Genomic DNA, 16,154 nt, shown 5'->3' with positions numbered 1-16,154 from the left:
TCTTTATCGCTAATACTTACATAGTGTTCAGCGTATCTGAGGCCTCCAGAAGTCTGTGTTAAATAAGTGAATAACTGAATTGGTGCCAGTGCCACACACACAGCTCCAATATTCTGATTTGCATCCTATTCTCTTTCTTTAACTTGGTCTTCATAGATCATGTTAGAACACCCATGAGGGAATTGTGGGCTGGTGAGGGTGCGGTGGTAGAGATCTCAGAGGTAAGAGAACCAGGACTAGAGATGTGGGATAAACTCAGATTAGTGTGTGGTTAGGTAAAAGATTTCCAAACTCAGCATTACATGCTTCTACTTTAGGGGAAAATACTAAAATACAAATAACAAAAAGCCTGACAGCAAAGCTCTTGAAAACTGTGATTACATAGGGATTAACTAGATACAGTCTATGGTTTACTGTTTCTTTATTTTATTGTGTGTGCTGTGTGTGGGGAGATGGGGGTATTTTTTCAGGCAGGGTTTCACTATGTCTCATAATCCTCCTGCCTCAGCCTCCCAAGTAGCTGGGACCACAGGGGCCAAATGACCGTAGGGTAGACCAGGTGTTGAACCCAGGCCTCCCCATGGTTCAGCCTGCTGAGTTGCAGCACCGAGTGTGTGCTCCCATGGGTGAACCATCTTAGTTGTATAGTAGGTAGGTCCTCTTGATTGCAGAATATATGTAAAGTTTGTTATAAAGTCAAGATTCACTGTTAAACCGTGTTTTTGTTTTGTGTGATTTAGAATGGCGAATCAGGAAAAGAAATGGATGATGACAAAGATGCAAATAAATCTGAGATCAGCTTAGTGTTTGAGATTGCTCTGAAACGAAATCTGCCCGTCAGTTTTGAGGTATGTGTTTAGTAGGCTCCCTTTTCTCTCCCCCACCCCCGCTCTGGTTATTTTAAACAAACAAGCAAGTAAATAAAATTAACCAGTAGACTGGTGTGTGCTTCTCTGTGTTCAAACACACTATGATAAAATGATACAGCCCCTGGGGAAGGTAGAAGTTATGGTAGCATTATGGATTCCTGTTTATCCCATATTCTGTATTAAGCCATTTGTATACATATGTCAGTTTTCTGTGTATAAGATAATGGATTTGATGTTTTAAATAGGACTAAATAAAAAATATTCGAATTAGTATTTAGTGACAGATATTAAGTTATTGGGAAAGTCATGATGCATTTTTACATAGGAAAACAGAAAAATACGTCATGTCTTTCCAGATGACTGAATGTATGCCAATACCCAATTTCTTTTTATTGGCCAAAATATGTTTATGCTACCCTAACAAATCATTAAGAAGTATTGAAACAGCTCTCTACAACTAGGTGTATATACCACAAATTTGTTTATAAAATTGTATAAAATTTTAAAGAGAAAACTTAAAAAAAATTATAGAGGCAAGCAGGTAGTGTGATGGTTGAGGGACTGGTTGACTGTGGTTCGAGTCCTGAGCCTGGTGGTTTGCTTTCTCACTTTCTGTCTCTCTGGTGAGTATGCATGTCCTATAGCAAATTAAAAAAAAAAAACAATAAATCAAATTAAAAAGTAATAATTATAATACCTACCTTATTTGGAAGTCACTAATTGTGCAACTCCCATCTGAAAAACAATAACCAAGAAATAAGCTGAAATGGTTGTGGAGAATCCTCCTTCAAATTGTGTGACATTCACTTACTTGAAAGCTCCCACATTTTACTTCTTGGCAGGGTCACCCGATCTACATTGAGCAGCTGCTTTCTTCTTGAGCATATTTCTAACAAGCTGGATTATCTGCTATCTCAGCCCTTAGTGTATTGAAAACAGTAAAGTGTGGGACCAGTGGGTGGTTAAGGAGCTGGACTCCCACATGGCTGACCATGGTTTAATTCCTGGAACTGGTGGCTAGAAAATCATGCTGGACATGTGTATGCATGCCCAAAATCCCAGGAGGGGAGTGGAGGAGAAGGGAGGGATTGTGGTGTAGCCATCCGCCCTGGGGGGGGGTGATGTCCCACTTTCCCTCTCTCTGTCTCTCTCTAGCGAGCACACATGCCCTATTGCAAAAATCTTAAATACAAACAGACAAAAAGTAGCAAAATGAGAAAGGCAGGAAGAGACTGTACTTAATGGCCTTTTGGTCTCAGCTAGAAACAATAAGGAAAATGTGGAAAGCCCAAGAAAAGTCATAGAATAGATGCTGGACAGGGGTGCAGTGGTAAAATGTGATGCTCTGCAAGGCATGGGGAGGTTGGCAGTTTCCCATCTGGAGACTTCTCTGAACGTGGGGAGCTTGAGTGTGCCCATGAGCTCGGGCAGGCTGGAGCAGGTGGTGGATAAGGGCATCAAGACCCTGTCTGGGATGCTGTGTCTCTCTTTCTCACTCTGTCTTTTTCACTCATGGAAGAAATAAATAAACTTTATAAAAAAAATCGTATAGACTCAAAAATTACTGGAGCCTGAGCTACAATGAGTAGGAACAGAACAAATCATTAAGAAGTATTGAAACAGCTCTCTACAACTAGGTGTATATACCACAAATTTGTTTATAAAATTGTATAAAATTTTAAAGAGAAAACTTAAAAAAAATTATAGAGGCAAGCAGGTAGTGTGATGGTTGAGGGACTGGTTGACTGTGGTTCGAGTCCTGAGCCTGGTGGTTTGCTTTCTCACTTTCTGTCTCTCTGGTGAGTATGCATGTCCTATAGCAAATTAAAAAAAAAAAACAATAAATCAAATTAAAAAGTAATAATTATAATACCTACCTTATTTGGAAGTCACTAATTGTGCAACTCCCATCTGAAAAACAATAACCAAGAAATAAGCTGAAATGGTTGTGGAGAATCCTCCTTCAAATTGTGTGACATTCACTTACTTGAAAGCTCCCACATTTTACTTCTTGGCAGGGTCACCCGATCTACATTGAGCAGCTGCTTTCTTCTTGAGCATATTTCTAACAAGCTGGATTATCTGCTATCTCAGCCCTTAGTGTATTGAAAACAGTAAAGTGTGGGACCAGTGGGTGGTTAAGGAGCTGGACTCCCACATGGCTGACCATGGTTTAATTCCTGGAACTGGTGGCTAGAAAATCATGCTGGACATGTGTATGCATGCCCAAAATCCCAGGAGGGGAGTGGAGGAGAAGGGAGGGATTGTGGTGTAGCCATCCCCCCTGGGGGGGGGTGATGTCCCACTTTCCCTCTCTCTGTCTCTCTCTAGCGAGCACACATGCCCTATTGCAAAAATCTTAAATACAAACAGACAAAAAGTAGCAAAATGAGAAAGGCAGGAAGAGACTGTACTTAATGGCCTTTTGGTCTCAGCTAGAAACAATAAGGAAAATGTGGAAAGCCCAAGAAAAGTCATAGAATAGATGCTGGACAGGGGTGCAGTGGTAAAATGTGATGCTCTGCAAGGCATGGGGAGGTTGGCAGTTTCCCATCTGGAGACTTCTCTGAACGTGGGGAGCTTGAGTGTGCCCATGAGCTCGGGCAGGCTGGAGCAGGTGGTGGATAAGGGCATCAAGACCCTGTCTGGGATGCTGTGTCTCTCTTTCTCACTCTGTCTTTTTCACTCATGGAAGAAATAAATAAACTTTATAAAAAAAATCGTATAGACTCAAAAATTACTGGAGCCTGAGCTACAATGAGTAGGAACAGTTAGTTAAGTCTTAGACATCCTTGGGGACATCAGTCTATGATCTAGAATATTTGAATGTTCATACTGATGATCTAATATGATTAATAAAAGGTTAAATATTTATTGTGTTCTCTGTTAAGCCAATAAATTATCCTCTTTTTAAAAACTGAGGCTGTCCATCACAATGATTGAAGAAGCAATTTTAGTGTTTAAATAGTAAACTTAAGTTACTTGAAAAAATGTGCTTATGATAAACTCCTTATCACCAGTGATTTGAATTATTGAAATATTGTGATGTTTTCATTCCTTTTCCTAATTGGTGTCCAGTATTACAAGACAAAATTTCAGTGTCATGTTAAATAGTAAACTAACTAAGTAGGGTCTTTCTTAATAGGCCAGAGTTTTGAAGGAGACTGAAGTTTTGAACAATCAGGTTTTGGAAGGCATCTTTTCCTCTAAAAGCTAGTGTAGTTTAAAAGTAAGAGCAGAGCGACTGAATGTATAAATAATAACAATAATAAAAGAAAAAAATAAATATTTTTTAAAAAGTAAGAGCAGATTAAACAGGGTTTAGGTATATTTATAGTTGACAGAGTCATAATTTATTGCTCTAGAAAGAGAGGTGTTTTATGGCATATCTACTTACCAAAATTTTTAAGATCATGTCATAAGAGTGCATATCCCTTTCTTTAAAATAGCCTTTGACAAGGTCTGTGTAAAAAATAGATTGTTTTTTATCCATCAACTGTCTTTGAGAGCCTTCTGTGGAAGCATGCTTATTGTAGGGTAAAAAACTACAGTAAGAGTTCTGTTCTTTACTAGTTTACTCTTAGATAGGAGAAAAATAGGTATGCACACATTTAAATATAAACTCTCCTATGTGGCCTCGTATGGCATCTACTGGAGTATGTCTTATGTTCTTAATTTTGTGTTCCATTAGACATAGGTAAGCCATAATTACAATGGTCTGTTTTAAATAACAGAAAACTATTTTGACTTCGAGTTGAATGTGATTAGATTTCTTCCAAATTTATTAAGCTTTAGAAGTGTCATAAACCAATAGTTCTGATGTACTGTTTCTTACAGAAACACTGTGATTTTGCATAATTCTTAGTATCAGCTTGGATTATGACATGAATATTAAGAGACTCATGCTGTAAGGTCACATCTTAAATCCTTGTATCTTATTCAGTATTTTATTGTATTTAACAGGTTATTAAAGAAAGTGGACCGCCACATATGAAAAGTTTTGTTACTCGGGTGTCAGTGGGAGAGTTCTCTGCGGAAGGAGAGGGAAATAGCAAAAAACTCTCCAAGAAGCGTGCTGCAAACACCGTCTTACAGGAACTTAAAAAACTCCCACCTCTTCCTGTGGTAGAAAAGCCAAAACTATTTTTTAAAAAACGCCCTAAAACAATAGTAAAGGTAAGTATACATTCATCAACATTGATCACTTTACTAAACGTTACAGTAACTAGAAATAAAAACAAGGTAGGTTCTTGAATAATACAATTGTTTGCTTTTGTTAGTACATACCTGTGTTACTTCATTTGTTCATCGAATAATAATACCATGGATATTTGTAGTTTTGTATGGTTTAAAGAGTGATATTCCGGGCCCAGCAGGTGGCATGGAGGTTAAGGTGGCTGGATCCTACATGACTGATTCTGCTTTTCTAGTCCTGGACCCTGCAGCTTGAAAAATCACACTGAGGACATGTGTGTGTGTTCCTAAAATCCAGAGAGGAGAATGGAAGAGAAGGGATTGTGGTATGGCCATCCCCCTGGGGAATGATTCTTTACTTTCTCTGTCTCCAGTGAGGACTCACACTCTATGGCAAAAATCTGGGGGGAGAAAAAAGCCATTTCTTATTCATGTACCTTTGTATAATCCTCATCATAGTGTATGGTAGACGATGTTATTCCCTTAGTTCACTTTCTCTTTTCATTGCTAGAGGGCATATCACTTGCCAGAGTATAATAGAGAGAGGAGAGCGAGAGAGAGGGAGAGGGAGAGAAAGCACCCTATATCCCCTACTGTGGACACGGTCTTATCACAGTCCTTTCTCTCCATTTCGCCATCCTGTCCGGAGTTTGGGTAGATATGCACGAGCATCTGACCCTGTGGGATTTGGCTTCCTTAACTACTAGGCTGTGGAGCCAGCCCTATCTCTTATTTTAAGAATAAGTTTTTATGAAACACATTGAAAGAATTTACTCATTTTTATTCAGCTATCATGTGGAACAACCTGAACTGCTTTGATTTCTAATCCAGTGTTTTTTTTTTTTTCTGCACACAACTGTGCTATATAGTAACTTCTCAGGATATCAAGAAATGGTAACAGGATACACAGTAACAATCACATGAAATGATGTCACCAGTAATGACAGTAAAAGCAGCTAGAAATCAGAAAGCACTCTGGGTGCCAGACTTTGTCTTAGTCTTCGCCTGCTCTATCACACTTAAGCCTCATGGCAGCCCGACGAAGTAGATGGAATTGTTTTGTTTCCATCCATTCAGGCATGGGTACCTTGCCAAAGAAGAATACAGAGCACACAGCTTTTCAAGATGTTGTGATTATTTCTTTTATGAGATCAGACATTATTTACATTAAAAAGAAAAATTGTGCAAGAGTGGGAGGAATGAGATGAATCAGCATTTAGCTCAGGAGAGTGCCTGTGAATGCTCAATATAGGATCTGAATGGGGCTCTTCTTTGTTTCCGCAGAAAGCCTGAAGCTGCTACCTTTTTAGTTGCTGGCTCAGCCTCATTTTAGCAAACTTCTAGTTAGACTCTACTGGTCAGGGATTACAGAGAAAAAAATACATTTCCTCTTTGATGAATTTCCTTTGTTTCAATTGTGCAGTGGCACAATTTAGGTATTGTTATAGATTTTATACCTTTGTGCCTGTATTTTATTTAAAAATATATACATACATGAGGCTACTTCCGAACGTTTGTGGACAAATGGAATTTAAGTACAAGTTTATTTTGGTGCCAAAAAGTTCTGAAATCCATCATAATTATTTTCATATTTTGTATTTTATTATTTTTTTTGAGAGGTTTTTGCTATAGGGCGCGTACGCTCGCCAGACAGACAGAGAGAGAGAGACAGAGAGACAGGAAGTGAGAAATCTCCCCCCAGGGGGTTGGTAAGGCCGCAATCCCTTCTCCTCCATTCTCCTCTTGGGATCTTGGGCATGCACGCACACGTGCCCGGCGTGAGTTTTAAGCCACCATGTCTGGGACGCGAACCGCAGTCGACCACATGGGAGTCCAGCGACATAGCCATTATGCCAACTGCTGGTTCCCCATATCATAGACTTTTTGTAGACCCTTGCATATAATAAATAACTAAATAAATACTTTTTTTTTCTTTTTTAAATGCTGCCACTACTTGGAAGAAGATGTAGGTTATACATTTCTTGAAATAGCCTTTTACATTTTAAGACTCTAGCTGAAAATAAATGCCAAATAAATCCACTCATCACAACTCAGTAGTTCTGAAGAAGACTCGCTTCCTTATATACACTAACCACAAAGTCAAGTATAGAATGCATTTATTTATTTTTGAGGGAGTTTTGCTCTAGGACGTGTGTACTTGCTGGAGAGACAGAGAGACAGAAAGTGAGAAATCACCCCCACTCCTGGAGGGAGGACGGCCATGCCGCAATCACTTCTCTGCCATTTTCCTCTTAGGATTTTGGGCATGTACACATATGTGCTTGGTTTGAGTTCAAGCTGCTGGGTCTGGGGTTTGAACCATGATCAACCATGTGGGAGTTCAGTGCCTTAACAACTGTACCACCTGCTGAGCCCAGGGCATTTTTATTTTATTTTATTTTATTTTGTTTTATTTTTGTTAGAGAGCTTTTTTTGCTATAGAGCATGTGTGCTTGGCAGAGAGACAGAGAGACAGAAAGTGAAAAATCACCTTTCAGGGGCAATGGCCACGCTGCAGTCCCTTCTCTTCCAGTCTTCTCTTGGGATTTTGGGCACACATGCACCCAGCATGAGTTTTAGGCTGCCAGGTCTGGGACTCACACCACAGTTGACCATGTGGGAGTATAGCAACGTACACATTACACCATCTGCTGGTTCCTGAACATATTTATTAAGATCATGATCTTTGAAGTCAATTTTGAGTGTGGATCCTATTACCTGAGCAAGTTATCTTATTTCTAATCTTACATTTCTTCTTTTACTTTTTTTTTTTTTTTTTTAATTTACCAGAGAGAGAGAAAGCAAGAAAGCACCTCACTCCCTGGGGGATGGTCACACTGCAATCCCCTCTCCTCCATCTCTCCTTTTGGTATTTGTATATATATGCACACGTGCCTAGTGTGTTTTTTAAGCCACTGGGTCTGGAACTTGAACCACATATTTAGCCATGCAGGATCCAGCGGCCCTGACCACCATGCTACCGGCTTGCCCACATTTCTTTACTTATAGAGTGGCAGTTATAATTGCTTCATCGGATTGTTGTTGATACAATACACAGAATATGTTAATAGTTGATATTTATTATTGCTACATTATTAGCAATAATACGTCCTCAATGAGTATTAGTTATTGGTATTTTATATCTAATAAGTAACCATTTAATTATATACATATATACACACACATATATATAGTGTGTGTATATATATATATACACCTAGCTATATATCTATTTATATCTATATATCAGTATATCCATGATCTGTTTTTTTTTTTTTTTTTTTAAGAATTTAAATCTTGGGGACCAGTAGGTGTCATGGTGGTTAAGGCGCTGGATATTCCCACATGGCTGACAATGGTTTGAGTCCTGGACCTGGTGGCTTGTTTTCTCACTTTCCCACTCTCTGTCTCTCTCTCTGGTTGAATTAAAATAAATGAATGAATAAATAAAATCAAATATATAATTCTTTTTTAAAAATTATTTATTTATCCACTCTTTTATTTTTTAATTTGACCAGAGAGAGACACACACAGAGAGAGAGGGAAAGTGAGAAAGAAGCCACCAGGTCCAGGACTCGAACCGTGGTTGACCATGTGGGAGTGTCCAGCATTTTAACCACCATGCCACCTGCTTGCCTCCAAATATATAATTCTTTAAAAAAAGGATTTAAATCTTTTTTTTCTTTTATTAAAAAAATTATTTTATTTAACTTTATTCATTTATTTTAATTTGATCAGAGAGGGACAGAGCGAGAGAGAGAAAGTGAGAAAGAAAGCCACCAGGTCTGGGATTCAAACCGTGGTCAGCTATATGGGAGTCCAGCAGCCTTAACCACCACGCCACCTACTGGCCCCTAAATCTTTTACTATATAAAGCCTATAATTTCTGTGTTGGAAGAACAGTGCTTTATACTGGAATGGTAGCACAAAACTGGTCACACATCTATTATATTAAACCAAATGTAATCTTAATAAATAAAGCATAAAAAACTACTAGGCTTGAAAAGATGTATGTACTTCTTTAGTGGGATATAAATCTTGTTTTACCTGTAGCTGTTAACAGCCGGATTATTGCTTAAGCATTATTCCCCAAGGATGGGGGAATGGGAGAAACATTTTGAATTCTTAAAATTATTTGATGTTGTTTCTGGTATATAAGTATACTGTTCTGATACATCTTTCAGATCTCAGTTTAAACTTGACTTCCTCAGGGAAGCCATGACTGATCCTCCCCTGCTCTCAGACTAGGTTAGCCCCCTGCATTTTTCCTCATATACGTCATGCTTGGAATTACTTTTGCCATGCCTGTCTTACATTATAATAAAGCTTAATGATATCATCTGAAATGTAAGGTTATTTTGAGAAAGCAACATGCACATGAGTTGGAATCTAGATTATTTTAAATGTGCCAATAAACGGATCAGCTTGAAACAGTATCTTGATTTTTCAGCATTTTCCTTACCTCCTGGCATGGCCTATATATCTAGCATCTGTAGTTCCTTATATTCAATAGGAGTAGAGAAAATACCTATGATGACTTGTCTTGATTTTATTTAAAATAATGAAATTATCACACTGTCTTACTTGACTTTCTCCATCACTGTGTGATGTAGTTATTATCCCATCTTAGAGATGAGGCCCTTTGTGTCTAAGAAATGTACCCAACCTCTGATAGCAGTGTCAGTTTTCAGATTTAGTCATGTCTGGTCCCTGTGCACGCTTGAAACTGGTTCATTGTAAACTGCATTTGAATTTTAAGATTTACTTTATAGAATTATGCTATTAATATGTAAAACTGATGTCTTTGGGTTTTGGATTTTTAAATAGATTTCTCTTCTATGAAACGTCAAATAAAGCCTTTCAGTGTTGGAGATAATATTTTCTGAACATAGCTATTACAAGACTGGTTTTATTGATTTGTAGGATATAATCTAACACATTATGTCCAGAGAATAAATTAATTTTCAAGGGTGCTAATATAGATGCTCCTTAACCTGCAGTAGGGTTACATCTGAAAAACAAAAAAACCAAACAAAAAACCAGTTGTTGAAAATATCAGAAGTCAAAAATGCACTGAATACATCTAACCTACCAAACACCACATAGCTTAGTCTAGCTTTCCACTGACTGTATCACTTTTGCACCATTGTCAAGTTAAAAAATCATAAGTGAAATCATTGTTAAGTTGAGCATTGTTTGTGGTTAATGTCAAGCAAAGACAGGAACCAAGCTATTCTTGATATTCTCAGAACTCCATCATTATCTAAATTGGGTCTATGCATATGGTTCCTTGTTATTAGAATCCACATCAACAACAATTTATTTGAGACTAAAAGACTATCTTATAGGAGAGTCAAATAGGAATAAAGACAACATACCACTGGAAATACGTACTTGAACAATGTCATGAACTAGGCATTCCTCTTCTAGTGCTAGACTCAAAGCTTCTCTTTACCTTTTCATTAGGATCTCAATCTTTGATTTTTATATTACTGCCTGTGGTTTGTTTTTTTTTTTCTCATTATTTCTTCATTACTTCCTTTAAAATTTATTTAATTCTTAGTTTTTGGTATGTGAGTGAAAGTAGAAACCAGTATTTTATTAAAAGTTAAAAGTCTCCTTTGCTCTCTCCTCTCCCTTCCCTTAATCATTACGATAGTGAAGTTCTCTTTTTCCCCTTCTGCTTTCTCTAAGCTGCTCTTCTACTTCTTCGGGGTCAATTCAGTATATACACACACACAAACACACACACACAAATAATTTTTTTTTTTTAATAGATTTTTGCTATAGGGCATGGGCCTTGCCAGAGATACAGAGAGATAGAAAGTGAGAAATCATCCTCCAGAGGGGATGGACATGCCACAATCCTTTCTCCTCCATTTCTCCTCTTGGGACTTTGGGCATGCATGCACACATACCTGGCGTGAGTTTAAGCTGCCCAGTTGAGGACTCGAACTACGATCGACTATGTGGGAGTCAAGGGACATAACCATTATGCTATCTGCTAGTCCCTTCTCATGTTTATGCTGTTTTTTATGAACAGGAGTTGTGAAGCAGCTCTACTATGAAAAATTTGCTACTTTTAAAAACAGAATTGACCCAACCTATCAGTAATACCTCTGCACCCCCAAATCCCATAGAAGTCTTGGTTACAGATCGCTTTTATGATTTTCCTTCATAAATATTTATACGTAACTCTCATTCATCTTGTCCAGTCATAGTTTGGGAGCTTGAGGGTGGAGGACAGAAACTAGTCTTTCTTTAAAGACCTAATAACAAATTTCACAAGCATATTTTGAAATATTTTCTTTAATTATTTTTCAGGCTGGACCAGAATATGGGCAAGGAATGAATCCTATTAGCCGTCTGGCTCAGATTCAACAGGCCAAAAAAGAAAAGGAGCCAGATTATGTTTTGCTTTCAGAAAGAGGAATGCCACGACGCCGAGAATTTGTGATGCAGGTATTTCTAATCTTTACATTAGGATTTTTAAAAACTTGAAAAGATTTAGAAATCCAAAGATTGGGATAGAGTTACGAGAAAACAAAGAAACAAACAAAAAACACAGATCAGGACTTAAGGAGAAAATAGTTTAAAACGTTGTTTATGCTTGAAGTGTTCATTCCCTTTAGGCCCGCCTATCAACTGGTAGAAACATTGAAGTGTCAAGGACGTGTTAAAATAGACAGCACGAGATTTTGAAGGAACTGTGAGTTCACACAGGTTATTTGCCTCAGAGTTCATCATCTAATTCCTATCTCTTGACTTTTCCTGTTGCATTTTGCAGCTGGTGACTATTAACTACTGGGAATTGGAGACAAATGGAATTAGAAACAAAATTTAGAAGGATGAATGTAGTAGATGGAACAGGACCAAGAACATGAGCTTGGGGGTTATCAGGAAAGTTAGGAAAAGAGAGTGAGCTGGCTAGCTAAGTACGGTGTGGTCTGAGGGACTCAGAATTGCTGAGAGATGGAGCAACTGTATGGTGCAGTCAAGAGAAATGAAGAATGGTTGCTGGCTTATTGGCAGATGGGTGGGGATTAGAAATTAGAATGCTTAAAATGCCCTCTTTTCAAATCTTAGCTGTTCAACTTCACTTGCTTCCTCAACTCTAGTCTTAAAGAATTAAAAAATAATTTTTTTTTCATGAAAATTTCAAGTCTATCCAAAGATGGGAAGAAAATAGCGTAATGGACACCAACATGCCCAAAACACAGTAATTATTAAGAATTTTGCCATATCTGATTCAGTTGTTAAATTTTTTTCTTTCCTTTCTTCCTTTTTTCCTTCCTTGCTTCCGTGCTTTTTTTAAAAACTGGTTTATTTGTTTTAGTTTGTTATAGGTGTGCGTTCATCAGAGAGAGATGGAGCAAGAAAGAGGGAGATTGAAAGTGAGAAATCACTCTCGAGGGGGATGGCCAGGCTGCAGCTCCTCCTCCTCCATTCTTCTCTTGAGATTTTGGGCATGCTTGCCTACACCCCTGGCTTGATTTTCACATTTCTGGTTTGGGACTTGAACTGCTTAAGTGGCCATGTGGGATCCAGCTGCCTTAACCTCCACGCCATCTGCTGACCCTCTTGAAGTATTTTAAAACTAATTTCTTTCTTTTTTTTCATTATAAACATTCTGCTTTCCTTTACAATTCCCCAATGCAGGGAAAAAAATAAAACAACAAAAAACAAACAAAAAACTATTTGTAGGAAAAAATGTTTTTGTACATGGGATGAAACAATATAAATTCAAAACTTACAGATAGGGGTTAGCTCTACCACTCATCTCTTTAAAAAGTTTATATGAATATCCAGCCAAAACCAATAAGAGTATCTCCCTTGAAACATTGTTTCTACAGCTTTCCAAGTAGAACACAGGACTGCACCCTATCTTGGAATGTCCGCAGAAGGCTCTGTCAGAGACCAGGTAACAGAGTAAAAACCCCAGAGTCCTTTCTTTCAAATGGAAGAGAGAAGACAGAGGGACAGAGAAACTATTCAGACTTCTTTCCTTGTGGCTTGTGGTCTCCTCCTCCTCTGCTGCCTCAGCCTCTGCCACCAAATCCACCTCTGCCTCCTCTGCTTCCACCTCGACCCCCGGAGCCACCTTCACCCTTAGGCTTGGCCCAGTCCAAGGTAACTTTGTTTCCATCAATTTCACCATCTTCATGGCCTCCTTGGCAGCTTTGGCATCTTCCTCACTGTTGAAGTCTACAAAACCAAACCCTTTGGAGGATCCTGTTTTCCAGTCAGTGACTACCCTCGCATGAACAGAGCTGTCAGAAGACTCCTTTAATATCTCTTCGGTGGCATCCTCAGACAGACCTTTGACAAACAGGGTTTTGGAGGACTGACTTCTTGCATTAGGTGATGCCCTGGGTCCTTGCAGCTCCAGCCTGATTGCTCTGCCTTCAATTTCTTTTTAATTATAAGAATTTAAAGCTTCTTTAGCCTCTTCAAGTGATGCAAATTTTGTGAATGCATACCCTTTAGATTTGCCATTTTGGCTCTGAGGCACTTTGATAAAAGTTGCCTTCTCAAATACTTCCTGAAGTGTTTCTCTGGTTGCATTGTAGGAGAGATTGCTCAAAACCAGAGTTTTCAATTCACCTCTCCAAGTGTTATTCTTTCCACCTCTATAGTCTTGATTTTGACCTTTCTCTCCAGTGTAGTATAGAGAAATGGACCGCCCATCGATCTCTGTTCCCTGCTTTTCTTCAGAGGTTTTCTCTGCATCAGCTTCTGTCTTCAATTCACTATAGGCAATCCCTTTACTTTTTCCATCTTTGCTGGTTATTCTGATCTCCACGGCATCTTCAAATACTTCTTTTAATTAATTTTGAGTGACTTCGTAGGGGAGATTTTTGGCCCAAAGTTTTCCTGCATCTCGACCTTTCTTGTCTTTTCCTTTTGGTTTTTCTAGTTTAATTTTATTGCCAGAGACTTTTAAACCAGTGAGTTCCAAAGCTTTTTCTAGATCTTCAGCAGATTCAAAGTCAACATAGCCAAACTTCGTAGATGTACCACATCTGACATCAACAACAGCAAGATCATTTTTAGCAAAAACATCACTAATTCCAATTTCTAATTCAGGAATAGATTTGTTATTGTTCAGGTTTCCAGTAAACAGATGAAAGGATGTAGTTGGTTCTATGGCTTTCATCTTCCATTTCTTGGCCTTAGGAGATGCTTTCTGTTTGGTCATTCCCTTCTTTCGTTTTCCAGGAACTTCTTTGACAGGCTTTTCTTCCTCCTCATCATCCTCATCATCTTTATCATCATCATCTTCCTCCTCATCATCCTCTTCATCTTCATCTTCAGCCATGGTCTTGGCTTTCACAGGTACAGCTTTTGCAGGAATTTTTTTTCCTTTGGCTGATATGGTCTTCATAGCTGCCTCTTCAGACGCTTCTTCCTCCTCCTCATCTTAGTCCTCCTCCTCATCTTCCTCCTCCTCATCCTCCTCATCCTCCTCATCCTCCTCCTCTGAGGCCAGGGTGGCTGTTACTGCTTTCAACACCACTGACTCAAATTCATCCTCATCTTCATCATCTTCCTCACTGTCTTCGTCTTCCTCCTCATTGCTGTCTTCCTTCTAGGCATTCTTATCATTCTTTGTCCCCTTGGCAGCTCCTTTCTTACCAGGAGTTGCTACCAACGCTTTGCCCGGTGTGACTCCCTTCTTGCCAGGTATTGTGATTGCTTTGGCTGGTGTAACAGTCTTCTTGGATGGTGTGGCAGCAGCCTTTTTGCCTGGGGTGACTGCTGCTTTCTTGGCAGGTGTGGCAACTGCAACCTTTTTTGTTGGAGAAACTACCGCCGCCTTTGCTGGAGTTGTGGCAGCCTTCTTACCTTTTTTCTGAGGGATGATAACGTCTTCACTGCTATCATCTTCTTCATCTTCTGACATTTCCTCATCTTCACTGTCTTCATCTACCTTCTTTGGAGGAGGAGCCATTTTTTGGGGGTCACCTTGATTTTTACCAGCCTTAGCAATCTTCACCATGATGGCGGCTTACAATGGCAGTGTGTGTGGCGGGCGGGTGGCCCAAAAGAGTCTGGAGGAACTCCAGTGACATTGATGGCAGCCATGAGCACTGAGGATCCAGGAGCACGTGTGCTCGGCGGCCAGCTAGATCTGGAGACTGAGGCAAAAGCTAAAGCTAATTTCTAATCACTTGTAATTTCAGTCTAACAAACTTAGTGTTCTCTCTAAAATAAATGGAAGTTTTCCTTATATTAAACATAATTCATTAGAATCATCTAATAATTAATCTGTATTTAAATTCCCCTTAATCATACTGAAACCATTTTTTAAATTATTGGTTTGTCAAAGAAATTTTTTGTAGTCAGACCCTAGGATTTTACCTTTCATATAATCCAGATAAAATCAATAGATATTTCAGGTGTGAAATACAAGGGGGCTTCAAAAGTTCTGAGCTCATGGCAGACATTTGGCATTCATATAAGCATCTCAGATTGGTTAGCTTTTCGTATGTAGCTGAACTTTACTGTCTCTCCTAATTAGTGATCTCCGTATTTCCTTAACTCACAGTATCCAATATAGTGGTTTGTGAAGAGTAGGGTTTCTTTTTTAAGAATTATTTAACTTTATTTATTTACTTTAATTTGACCAGAAAGGGACAGAGAGAGACAGAGAGAGGTGGACAGAGACAGAGAAAGTGAGAAAGCAAGTCACCAGGTTCAGGACTCAAACCATGGTTGGCCATGTGGGAGTCCAGCACCCTTAACCATCACGCCACCGGCCAGCCCCAAGAGTAGGATCTTAATAATCATTTGATGTATGTTTGATGCCTGCCTGCATAATTGAGGGCTAGCGTGTTCTACTTTTGTTGGAAATGTAAACTCGCCATGTAGTCACAGATAAACCATTGCAGGACACCCAGTTACCCAAGAGGAAGAATTCTCCTGTGGGTAATAAACATACGATTGTCTAGATGTCTTTAGGTACCTGAATAGTGGTATTGTAGTATTTTTTACTTGCTAGCATACATTCACCATTTTTCCTCTTAAATCTTAGTTTTGAAGAATTCTAGAAAGTATTCTTAGAATTCAAAACTTGAAGAAAGAAAATCA

General features: G+C 38.8%; 1 protein-coding gene and 1 pseudogene across 4 annotated transcripts in view; one reads left to right on the top strand and one right to left on the bottom strand.

Moving 5' to 3' along the window:
- The window catches only part of STAU2 (staufen double-stranded RNA binding protein 2), a 375,847-nt gene that overhangs the window by 142,426 nt on the left and 217,267 nt on the right, over positions 1 to 16,154 (top strand). For all 4 annotated transcript variants that reach the window (XM_014589776.2, XM_014589796.2, XM_014589754.2 and 1 more), the window contains 3 exons: positions 741 to 848; positions 4,833 to 5,045; positions 11,388 to 11,525. In XM_014589776.2, coding sequence (XP_014445262.1) covers positions 741 to 848; positions 4,833 to 5,045; positions 11,388 to 11,525 — 459 coding nt within the window. The remainder of the gene's footprint in view (positions 1 to 740; positions 849 to 4,832; positions 5,046 to 11,387; positions 11,526 to 16,154) is intronic.
- Positions 12,886 to 15,213, bottom strand: LOC102493022 (nucleolin-like; annotated as a pseudogene).

Source organism: Tupaia chinensis, unplaced genomic scaffold (genome assembly GCF_000334495.1).
Source record: "Tupaia chinensis unplaced genomic scaffold, TupChi_1.0 Scaffold000002_1, whole genome shotgun sequence".
Classification (NCBI taxonomy): domain Eukaryota; kingdom Metazoa; phylum Chordata; class Mammalia; order Scandentia; family Tupaiidae; genus Tupaia; species Tupaia belangeri.
This window is presented reverse-complemented; position numbering and strand designations above follow the sequence as displayed.